General features: G+C 30.3%; 2 protein-coding genes across 3 annotated transcripts; both read right to left on the minus strand.

Annotated features, from left to right (window-relative positions):
• Window positions 1-4: 4 nt before the first annotated feature.
• Window positions 5-2,402, minus strand: LOC145326275 (uncharacterized). 2 transcript variants are annotated; one of them, XM_080169489.1, is made up of 3 exons: window positions 2,322-2,402; window positions 952-1,993; window positions 5-441 (listed from the first exon to the last, which is right to left on the minus strand). In XM_080169489.1, the coding sequence occupies exon 2, from the start codon at window positions 1,988-1,990 to the stop codon at window positions 998-1,000; it is 993 nt and encodes a 330-aa protein (XP_080025615.1). In that variant the 5' UTR covers window positions 1,991-1,993; window positions 2,322-2,402; the 3' UTR covers window positions 5-441; window positions 952-997. The 2 variants fall into 2 exon arrangements, with proteins under 2 accessions (XP_080025615.1, XP_080025614.1); XM_080169488.1 differs by having other exon boundaries at window positions 5-1,993.
• A 23-nt stretch (window positions 2,403-2,425) lies between these two features.
• On the minus strand, window positions 2,426-5,778 carry LOC145326529 (uncharacterized). The gene is made up of 3 exons (XM_080169900.1): window positions 5,724-5,778; window positions 4,233-5,171; window positions 2,426-3,477 (listed from the first exon to the last, which is right to left on the minus strand). The coding sequence occupies exons 2-3, from the start codon at window positions 5,166-5,168 to the stop codon at window positions 2,536-2,538; spliced, it is 1,878 nt and encodes a 625-aa protein (XP_080026026.1). The 5' UTR covers window positions 5,169-5,171; window positions 5,724-5,778; the 3' UTR covers window positions 2,426-2,535.
• Between the last annotated feature and the right edge of the window lie 5,834 nt (window positions 5,779-11,612).

Raw genomic sequence — 11,612 nt, forward strand, 5'->3', positions numbered from 1 at the left:
GTCTAAAACATAAATATACAAAAAAATGTAAAGTCTTTATTTTCATAAGTTACCTAGGCACTTGGGTGATTCATTTTACAAAATCAAACTGGAGATCTTAATAATGATAATTATGTTCATAACAAACACAGAAATATAAATACACTTTGTATAAAAAAAAAGTAGAAATAGCATCTGACATCCCAAATATTGTTTGAAACTTACTTTAACGGAGTGAATTATTGACGGATGATTGGTCAGTTAAAGAGTACCTAACTATGCTCTTAAAATACAAGATTTAAAATTAGTACAACAAATCGTACAAAAAAGATAATTTGTCAAATCTTTCTCTTGAAGTAAACAAATAAAATTATATCTACATATAGGTATTAGTTAAAGATGGGATAACAAAGTGTTAAAAATAACAAGGATGACAACATCCATAAAAGCGAAGCTCTGAAACTATAGGACAAACGTACATTAACACTTGTATAGTGTCAGAACTGAATAACCATAATATAAATGTATAAGAGTCGAAGCAAAATTGTGAGTAAATTTGTTGAAAAAATGCTTGATACAGGATAATGTTTATGGACATTCTTACGTTTTACGACTTGATTAGAGTTGCTTCGCTTATAAAATTGTACTTTGTTGTCCCAGGAATCAGTATACCAAAAATCAGATAAATCGGATAATTAGATCACATACCTAGGTAAAAATTTGTTGTTAAAAAAGTAAAAAATCAACATGTTTAAAATAGACGTACGGATATTCTGGTAGTAATTATAGGGTTGCTACGCTTTCTAAATCGTACCTAACTATTACAGAAATCACCATGCAAAGTTTGAAATCGATATGACAATTCTAACATACCTAAATTAACGAAAAAAAGCTATCCGTACCTAACGGACGGACGTACGGACCGACCCTAATTATAGAAAAGCTTCGCTTTTAAAAATAGTCTTTTTAAACTTAGGCGTATATAACAAGAGATATAAAAATAATATTATTAATTGATCTAATCATTCTCAGGCTCTTGTTTAACATCAACACATTCTTGTTTCACTCTCTCCTCAAGGGCAACAAATACAGGAAGATTAGTTTCTTCATCTTTTTCTTCAAACTTTACAACAGGTAGTTCTGTCCCATCTGTTGGAAATATGTTAGTTGTTATACTTTCAGAATGGCTGACATCTTTGTGCATTAATAAAACAATTTTTTGAGAGAAAACAGATCCACAGATATCACAAGTATGGAGAATGTTATTAGGAGATGTCGCACTTGGAACACTTTCTCCAGCTTCGTTTATTTCTTGCTTCACAAAAGCACTGACATCCAAAAAGCCTCCTTCCATTTGTTCTTTCATGAACATGTCTAATCTTTGTTTTTGTTGTTCCTTTAGTAATTTTTCTTTTTCATGGACCAATTTATGTTGTGTTAACTGAGCTTCATGCACATAAGATCTGGTACACTGGTCACAGGCATACGGACCTGCTCCATGATGCATTCGTTTATGCACATTCAAAGCACCTTTGGTCACCACTGTTTTGTCACATAAGTCACATGCATAGGGCTTTAATCCAGTGTGAATCATTCTGTGGTTTGATAGATCACTACTATTTACAAATGATTTATTGCAGATTTCACATGTGTATGGTCGCTCGCCAGTATGTGTTCGTTTATGACGTGTGAGGCTGTAGTTTGAAGTGAATGCTCTCTCGCAAACATCACAAGAATGTGGCTTCACGCCTGTATGTAACATTTTATGCTTGGAAAGGTTGCCCCTGTCAGCAAATGAAAGCTCACAAACATCACAAGAATATGGACGCTCGCCTGTGTGGACTCTTCTATGTCTTGCTAATGTACTGAAATCATAAACCTTTTTATTACATATATCGCAAATGTGTTCTTTCCTCTTGGACGGAGCAGAACCTCTTTTCTTGGTATTTTTAGAGGATTTCTCAGGTTTTAAAGTTCCAGGCGTGTATTGGGGTTCTTCAGACAACTCCATTTCCTAAAAAGTTACTTTTTAAAGACATTCTGTAGTTGAAGAGCTGTTTTTTTTTAAGAGATGTGTATTCAATTCTTTTTGCCACTAAGAAAGACACGACAAATGTGAAGATTTGGTTCATTTAAAACTGTCCTACAAAGCTAAGGATTTAAACATGGAAAGATATTAAGAAAATAATGAAAAAAAACAAAGTTTTGAGATATTTAGTGTGATCAAAAGATGTAAGAGCACTAAAATAAAGTAGAAGTGGATAAAATGCTCCTTTCGAAATTAATTTGTCTTTATAATTTAAAACTTTATTAATTTTCAATAATCTTGTTGAAGAATTTACCTCAAAATTTTTAACAAACTTTCTTGATACTACCTAACTAAATAGTACCTAATTTACACATCATTTCATCTTTTCTGAAAATAAGATAAAAATATATTTCAGTTATACAAAATAAACTAAATAATCAACCTAATTCTTTTTGTAAACTCTCATATATGATTGGATCTACCTGTAAAACTTTGAAAATTGAATTTTGGGACTTTCAATAACTTGGTTATTCATCCTCTGTCTCTTGCTTTATATCCAAACATTCTTGCTCTTCTATCCCAACAAATACTGGCAAATGAACTTCTGATGGAAAGTTGTTGGTAGAAATACTTTCAGCATGGCTCACATCTTTGTGCATTAATAAAACAATCTTTTGAGAGAAAACAGATCCACAGATATCACAAGTATGGAGAATGTTATTAGGAGATGTCGCACTTGGAACACTTTCTCCATCTTCGTTTATTTCTTGCTTCACAAAAGCACTGACATCCAAAAAGCCTCCTTCCATTTGTTCTTTCATGAACATTTCTAGTCTTTGTTTTTGTTGTTCCTTTAGTAATTTTTCTTTTTCATGAGCCAATTTGTGTTTTTCTAACTGTGCCTCTTGGACATAAGATCTGGTACACTGGTCACAAGCATAAGGACCTGCTCCATGATGCATTCTCTTATGCACATTCAAAGCACCTTTGGTCACTACAGTTTTATCACATAAGTCACATGCATAGGGCTTTATACCAGAGTGAATCTTTCTATGATTTACCATATCACTATTATTGGTAAAAGATTTATTGCAGATTTCACATGTGTATGGCCGTTCACCTGTATGTGTGCGTCTGTGGCATTTTAAACTGTGATTTGAGGTAAAGGCTTTTTGGCAAATATCACAAGAATAGGGTTTCTCTCCTGTATGTATCATTTTGTGCTTTCTTAGGTTACACCTATCAGCAAATGAGAGCTCACAAACATCACAAGAATATGGACGCTCTCCTGTGTGGACTCTTCTGTGTCTTGCTAATGTGCTGTAATCATAAACCTTTTTATCACATATATCACAAATGTATTCTTTTCTCTTGGACGGAGCAGAACCTCTTTTCTTGGTATTTTTAGAGGGTTTCTCAGGTTGTAAAGTTCCAGACGTGTATTGGAGGTCTTCAGACAATTCCATTTTCTGAAAATGTAAACTCTTAAATTCTTATTATAACATCCTATTATTAAAACCTGTTTTTTTACAGAGATAGACACAATTAATGTGTAGATTTCGAATTTAGAAATTATTAATATCCTAGAAAGCTAGAGATTGTAACATACATACATAGGTAGGTATTACGAAGAAAATTTTAAAATACACAATAATCTCAAATTTCTAAGATAAGATGCACCCAAGAAGAGTTTTAAGATATTTGGAGTCATCAAAAGATGCTAGTGTCTAGGAAAAATCGTGGTGAACAAAATGCACTTTTCAAAGTAAAATTATCTCAATAAAAAAATACAATATAAGCTTAATTTTTAATGATAAGATTTAAAAAATTACCATAAATTAATTAACAATCTTTCTTGATTCAAATTAAAACGTAATTTATACATCAAAACATCTTTTCTGAAAATAAAATAAATATGATTCAGTTTTGCAATATAAGCTAAATAATAATAAAAGACAAAAGTTATAATGTAAGTACAAAAATATATTACAACAGTCTTTTTATTTATAAATTGTCTTGAATATTTCAATTAATAATGCACTCACTTAATGATCTTATGGTTTACTAAATATTTGGTCAAAGGTTTCCTATACTTGAATTGTGTAAATTTATGTATATTTCCAAAAAGTTGATATACTTTTATTACTGTGTTATGTACCTATATGTAGATATATTTGTCATTGTTTTAACATAATTAACATAAAAAAACTTAATAACTTGGTTAATCATCCTCTGTCTCTTGCTTTATATCCAAACATTCTTGCTCTTCTATCCCAACAAATACTGGCAAATGAACTTCTGATGGAAAGTTGTTGGTAGATATACTTTCAGAATGGCTGACATCTTTGTGCATTAATAAAACAATCTTTTGAGAGAAAACAGATCCACAGATATCACAAGTATGGAGAATGTTATTAGGAGATGTCGCACTTGGAACACTTTCTCCATCTTCGTTTATTTCTTGCTTCACAAAAGCACTGACATCCAAAAAGCCTCCTTCCATTTGTTCTTTCATGAACATTTCTAGTCTTTGTTTTTGTTGTTCCTTTAGTAATTTTTCTTTTTCATGAGCCAATTTGTGTTTTTCTAACTGTGCCTCTTGGACATAAGATCTGGTACACTGGTCACAAGCATAAGGACCTGCTCCATGATGCATTCGTTTATGCACATTCAAAGCACTTTTGGTCACCACTGTTTTGTCACATAAGTCACATGCATAGGGCTTTATACCAGAGTGAATTTTTCTATGATTTACCATATCACTATTATTGGTAAAGGATTTGTTGCAGATTTCACATGTGTATGGCCGTTCGCCCGTATGTGTGCGTCTGTGACATTTTAAACTGTGATTTGAAGTGAAGGCTCGTCCACAAATATCACATGAATGGGGTTTCTCTCCTGTATGTATCATTTTATGCTTTGTTAGGTTACCCTTGTCAGTGAATGACACATTGCATACATCACAAGAATATGGACGTTCTCCTGTGTGGATTCTTCTATGTCTTGCTAAAGTACTGCTACTGTATAACTTTTTGTCACAAATATTACAAACGTGTTCTTTCCTTTTGGACGGAGCAGAACCTCTTTTCTTGGTATTCTTCGATGGTTCCTCAGGTTGTAAAGTTCCAGGAGTGTAATCGGAATCGTCGGACAATTCCATTTTCTGAAATAATAAAATTTGTTGTTGAAATTAAATTATATTTCAATATATTTAATGGATGCTGACCGCCGACTGACTTTAGATTCAATATACATATTATCACCCTTGCACATAATGAAAACTAGATCAACAAGGACTCTAAAAATTGTAAGAGCTAAGCAAAAAATGTTGTTCTCTAAACTGCAAAAATACACCCAATAATCTTCTGTATATATTTTAATTAAGTTAAGACGTTCACTATTCAAAACTTCTCTTATAAACTATGTAATAGAATGACTGTGAGGTTTTGCGATGGATCTCGCTAACCGCTGAAGCGTCGCGATATATCTGGTTCTCTCCTTTACAGTGGAACTTCTTGAGGTCAAGAGAAAATTTATAGATAACTTAAAGAATTAAGGGTACCTTCGCGTACTCTCCAAAAATAAATCACCCTATAAAAATCCTCCCTTCCCCTCATAGAAAATTTAACTAAAAATCTAAAAGTGAATATGAATGGGTGATATGTAAAATTATAGGTAATTCAAATTATGTTTCATTTAAATAATCATTATTTACCTTATTTACTGGTAGCCTTTCCAATAACCAAATAAAATTTTATCATTATTTTTCTAAAACAAAACAAACTAAAGGTAATAAACTATCATGAAATTAAATTATTTTTTGTCTTCAAAATACCTTCTCTAAAAATAGAAATTTTTCGAAGTAACGGAAAATTCCGGACCTTTAATTGCACAAAAAATATTATAATGTCCATTTAAATTTTAGTAAACTTAAGTTATTTAATAAAATATTAAACAATTATATAAAATAAATTCAATATAAAAAGAAAAACGAATAGAAATAGGAGAGTAGAAGAATATTCTGAACCCTTTTTTCGTCAAATCTAAGAGAGAACATTCCTAGCAGACAAAAGTATTGTTTACTTTCGACTCAAGCTGATGTGGATTCTTAAAAAATGATAGACTCGCTATTCGATAGTGAGGCAAAATTATTTTTGTGAAAAATCATCCAAAAGCACATTAAAAATCTACAAAAATTAAACAAAATCATATGTTAATAACCCTCTTAAGATTTATTTCATTTTTGTAAATTTTTTTATTCGATTTTGGAGGATTTTTCACAAAAATAATTTTGCCTCACCAGCGAGTTGCCAGCCTAACTTTTTTTTTAAGAATCCAACTTTGTTTCAAGCTTTCAAATTGTAAACGAAATTTTTGGGCAATTAATTCTGATTCCGCAAAGCTTTCTACTAAGAAAATATACTGTTGACAGCTGACTTTTATGTATATATGAAGTGAAAAAAAACATGCCTTCGTAGGAAAATGTGTACATAATTTCAACCAATGAGATCCAATGTAAATTCCGATGCGATTCTCCTATTGGCTCAATCAGACATTCCCTCTCTTTCTTAGTACCTTTATTGAAAAACGCTAAAGTTTTTAGTGGATTTGTTTTCAAAATTGTTTTATTTCTGAATTTTTTGTTTATCTGCGCATTCTGCCGCTGATTTTAAAACTTTTCATATATGTCGTCTTCGTGCAGTGAAAGTTCAGAATAAGGAATAATGACCTTTTTTATTTACTACCTTCCGTGTTTCTTGAAATTCCTACTACTTTATATAGCATCTATATTCGAAGGTATAGAAAGAAGGAAAATAGCCTAAAACCACCCTAAAGAAAACAACATTTTCTGTATTAATAACAATGTATAATATCCTATTATGAAAAGTGCTAGTTTTTTTTGTTGTCTGAAGCTTAAAATTTTGCAATAACTATTCAACTGATTGAGTTCTCCTATAAGGGGAAGCTTGACATAGGTCTTGGGGTGGTTTCAGGCTATATCAATTTTAGATTTGATCCGTGGGATGATTTTAGGCTATTTTTATGTCCCCTATCTACTCCCTTTGAATACAGAGCCATCTAGATGCTAATATTGATTACTTCGCTTGATGATTCTTGTAACAGTTAAGTACAATTTTGTTTCAACTTCTATACATTTATATGCACTATTATTCAGTACTGACACTCTATAAGTATTGATATTAGTTTGTTTTTAAAAGCTTCGCTTTTATGGATGTTGTCATCCTTGTTATATTTACAATTAGAGCTTTTTTCCTATCATAGGTATTATTTTATATTTATTTCGTAATTACTTTATGTTGGCTTCCATTTTTTGTCTGTTTTGTTTAGCTTCGCTTTTGTTTGGTGATGTTATTCTTGTTACTTGAACAATCAGAGCTTTTTAAAACCGATTTTCTATTTTAGTTAAGCTTTACATGGGTCCTGTGATGAATTAAAGCTATTTTATTTCATATTTGAGTCTTGGGATGGTTTTAAGCTATTTTCTAGCCCCTAGAAGCTATAGGCGCACCCGATAGTGTATAATAAGAAAGTAGATTTGTATGGAACTTTTTATAAAAATTTTCTTCAATTCAAGGAGAAGAAAAGTTTTGAGAATATTTGTTGATTTTTCCTTTTCAATCTTATTCAATCTTCATTTCTTTTACTTTAGTTAGTGTTGCAACATTTTAACAAATTAGAACATCTGGATCATGGAAAGAAAACGAAGAAGTGGGTTTCGTCGTATTTTCACAGTAGCTTTTCTTCTATTTCTAGCCCATGCATGGGGTACATTTCCTAACCCTGCGGGGCAATCATTTAACATTTAACATTTACCTAACCTAAAATAACCAAATTTCAAAAGCTACTGTGAAAATACGACGAAACCCGCTACTTCGTTTTCTTTCCATGATCCGAACATTTTTATTCAAATAATTCTTAATGTTAAAAACACTTTTGCAAAATAATATACAGGGTGTTTCAAGAGAAATGCGTTTTTTAAAAACTTATTTAGGCATAGAAAATGAAACAATTATATAAAATGCTTTTTATATTTGGAAAACCGATCCTGGGACATTTATGTTTCAAATATTTAAAAATGATTTTTTCGACAAATTATGCCTTAAAACCGGTTTTTACAAAGACCTTAATTTTGAAGATTTACGAATTTAAAGGTTGTGGAAAAAATGTGAACATTTTTAAAATTCAAATTGCGCGGCTTGTATTAATAGTAGAAAAACGTTATGCATACCGTTAGAATTGTCATAAACTCTTTTTTTGGAAATATAAGTGCTATTTTTGTGCTATTTGTAGTTTAGGAGCCAAATTGAAAAGTGTGATAAAGGTTGAAAGTTTTAAGTAAGTTGGAACATTTTACTACATAGCTCCTAAACTATACGTAGCACATGAATGGTTCTTATATATCCAAAAACTAGAGATTATGACAATTCTAACGGTATGCATTACATTTTTCTACTATTAACACAAGCCGCGCAATTTGAATTTTAAAACTGAGGGCATTTTTTCAACAACCTTTAATTCTGTAAATCTTTACAAATAAGGCCTTTGGAAAAACCAGTTTTTAGGGCATAATTTGTCGAAAAAATCATTTTTAAATATTTAAAACATAAATGTCCCAGAATAGGTTTTCCAAATATATAAAGCATTTTAAATAAATGTTTCATTTTCTATGTCTAATTAAGTTTTTAAAAAACGCATTTCTCTTGAAACACCCTGTACAAAGTTGTTTAGTTCATGGTGGTGATTGAAAATGACAGATCTATAGGTATTTCTACATCTGTGTTTGAATGCTTTTCTATACATATACATATGTAATATGTATGTTGGAATATTTAGGAATAATTTTATAAAAAAAAATATTTAGTAGTTCAATCAAAGACTTGTTTGAATATTTAAATACTTTTTTGCGCGTCTTTTTTTATTCACGTTAAACTTGAACAGTCCCAAAAAAATTTAAGTATTCCTTTGGGAGATAAATATAAAAATCTGAACAAAATATTTTTTTATATAAATGTAACATTCGTTTATTTGAAGAATAGAGAATAATTTCCCTAGTTTTTATGTTGGAAAAGTTTACAGCGGCGAAATTAGGGAAAAAAATTTGTGAAAAATTATCATTTTATTCCAACTAATTATCTTATTCTTTGGAGGGCGGGGTGGGTCAATTCTTAAACTTGAAAATAATTAAATAAAAAATTAGATTTGTTAAAATAACAGTAGAAAAATCTAAGAGACATGAAATATTGTATTATAATTTCATGAAACTAAACTGTTTTCTTTAAAATTATTTTGCGTATCCATATATCTATCAAAGTTTAAATTGATTTTAAAAGTTTTATGTTAACCCAATATTACAGTTCATTTTCGGGATATCAAGGTCCAAGAGGTGATGTGATGTTACTTTTTATATAGCAAGAAACTGCCACTTCAGTTAGGTACTTGAAAAAGTTTCTTAGATTAAAATCATAATTATTCTTCAAAGCATTATGTATTTTTTTCAATTGTTAAATTTTAAAGTTAGATCCCTATAGTTTTCTATTTGGATTCCTTTTAGAAAATTTTTATTGGTTGATATAGTCATACCCTTAATTGGCAATATTCAAAACCCGAAACGTAGGCTGATTTTGTCAAGAAATTGTAATATTTCTCAGAGGTGGAAAATAGTAAAAGTTATAAAAAATATATACATAATCTATTTCTCAGATGGACAGGAAATAGAATTTTCATACCTTTTAAGTATTTATAAACAAATTGTAAATGGTCAAGATATAATATTTGTTGGGGGGTAATTATATTAATATATTGTTGAATTCCCTTGCGTTCACATGTTTGTAAAAAAATATAAAAAATGTTAACAAAAAAACAAAAAGATATGAGTTTTATGGTCTCCTCCCCTCTTGGAACTGCAAGGGCTCACTATAAGTATCAAATGACCTTATTTGTAGAGGGGAAGGGGGGGGGGTGACAATGTATAAGTAGTATATCACACTATAGTACACGGTGTTTCAGAAAAAACTGCGTTTTCCGTTTTTCTGACACAACCAGAAGAAATACAGAAAAACGATTGTATGTCCTTATTCTCTGTAAAAAAGTACATCAAATTTATAACAGGTGTTTTTCATTATCTCTAAAAATTCGGCCTCTATGATAGGTACATAGTTTCCAAAAATGCTTCATGTGAAAAATGTTGTGCAAGAAAAATTAAAATAACTCTTCTATTATGTATCAAAAAAATCGTAGAATTTCAATATTAATTTATAAAAAGGTATAAGAAAAGTACCTTAATGAGTTTTAAAGGTGAAATGCTTTTTAGCTCCTCACAAAAGCATTTTTAAGAAAATGCAATTTGTCATTTTTTCACATTTCTTGATTGTGATGCATTTGCAGTAAAAGAATCTTATGTATGTAATTAGAAAAAATATAAGACATGTCATATATGTCCGTAAGTAGCACAGTTACAACTAAATAACATTATCCTAGACATAAAAATTTTAAAATTTTAATGGACCAAATACAACAGTTTGGCCGCCAATTGATTAATTGGCTCAATACCAGCTGAGTATCCACATGGATATTCAGCTATTATTGGGGTCATTTTTGAATACTCAGCTACCATTGGGAAAATGTGTGGATATTCAACTACCATTGGGGAAAAAAGTTTTTAAACAATTATTTTAATTAGCTTTTTTTGTTAATTTATACATGTTAGAACTGTCCTATCTATTTAATACAAAAGGTACAAAAGTAAGTGTAATAACTCTATAATAGAAAGTCCGCAGGTCAATTTTAAATATGTTGCTTTTTAACCTTTTTAAAAAAAAATTTCATATTATGTAATAAATGAAAGCAAAGTTTTTATGCATTATTATCCTGTTAATGTTAGTTTGTCCTTTCATTTCAGAGCTTCGTTTTTATGGATTTTCAATATTTAGTTCCTAAATCTGTATTAAAGTTAAATGATAGGTGTGAATTGCTTGCATTAATGTGCTTTATTGTCATGGGAATCAGCATTATAAAAGGATATAAAGAAAATACCAATAGGAAACCCTTATGGATATTCAACTACCATAGGGGAAAAGTGTGGACATTCAACTACTCTTGGGAAATATGCATAGATACTCAGCTACTATTGGGGAATTTGTGGATACTCAGCTGGTATTGAGCCGATTAATTTAACTAGGAAATGATAAAAGTTGCAATATCCCTATCAAAGCTAGGCCGAAACCTAATATTTTGGAAAGTTTTCCTTCCCTTATCCTTGGATTGTCCCAACTAGAGAGAGAGAGAGATAAACTTTTTTGATGGTCCCAACTAACTCTAAAAGTAAAAGTTTTTTGATGGTCTGTCAATATTTGAAAACTTCTAAGGGGAAAGTGGCTAATTTTCTTTAACATTTTCTTCTATATTAAAGTTTAAATCCAAGTTAAGATATTTATTTTTAGTATTTTTAATATAATATTCGTTGATAAAGTGAAATGAAATGTCATGGTAAAATCATTGGTATAAAAGTTTGGATAGTGCTAGTTTAAACCAGCTAATCAAAAGTAATCAAAGCTTTTAAGTAAATCAAAGCTTTTACATTGAG

Source organism: Acartia tonsa, chromosome 8, assembly GCF_053477335.1.
Source record: "Acartia tonsa isolate MP-2025a chromosome 8, ASM5347733v1, whole genome shotgun sequence".
Classification (NCBI taxonomy): domain Eukaryota; kingdom Metazoa; phylum Arthropoda; class Copepoda; order Calanoida; family Acartiidae; genus Acartia; species Acartia tonsa.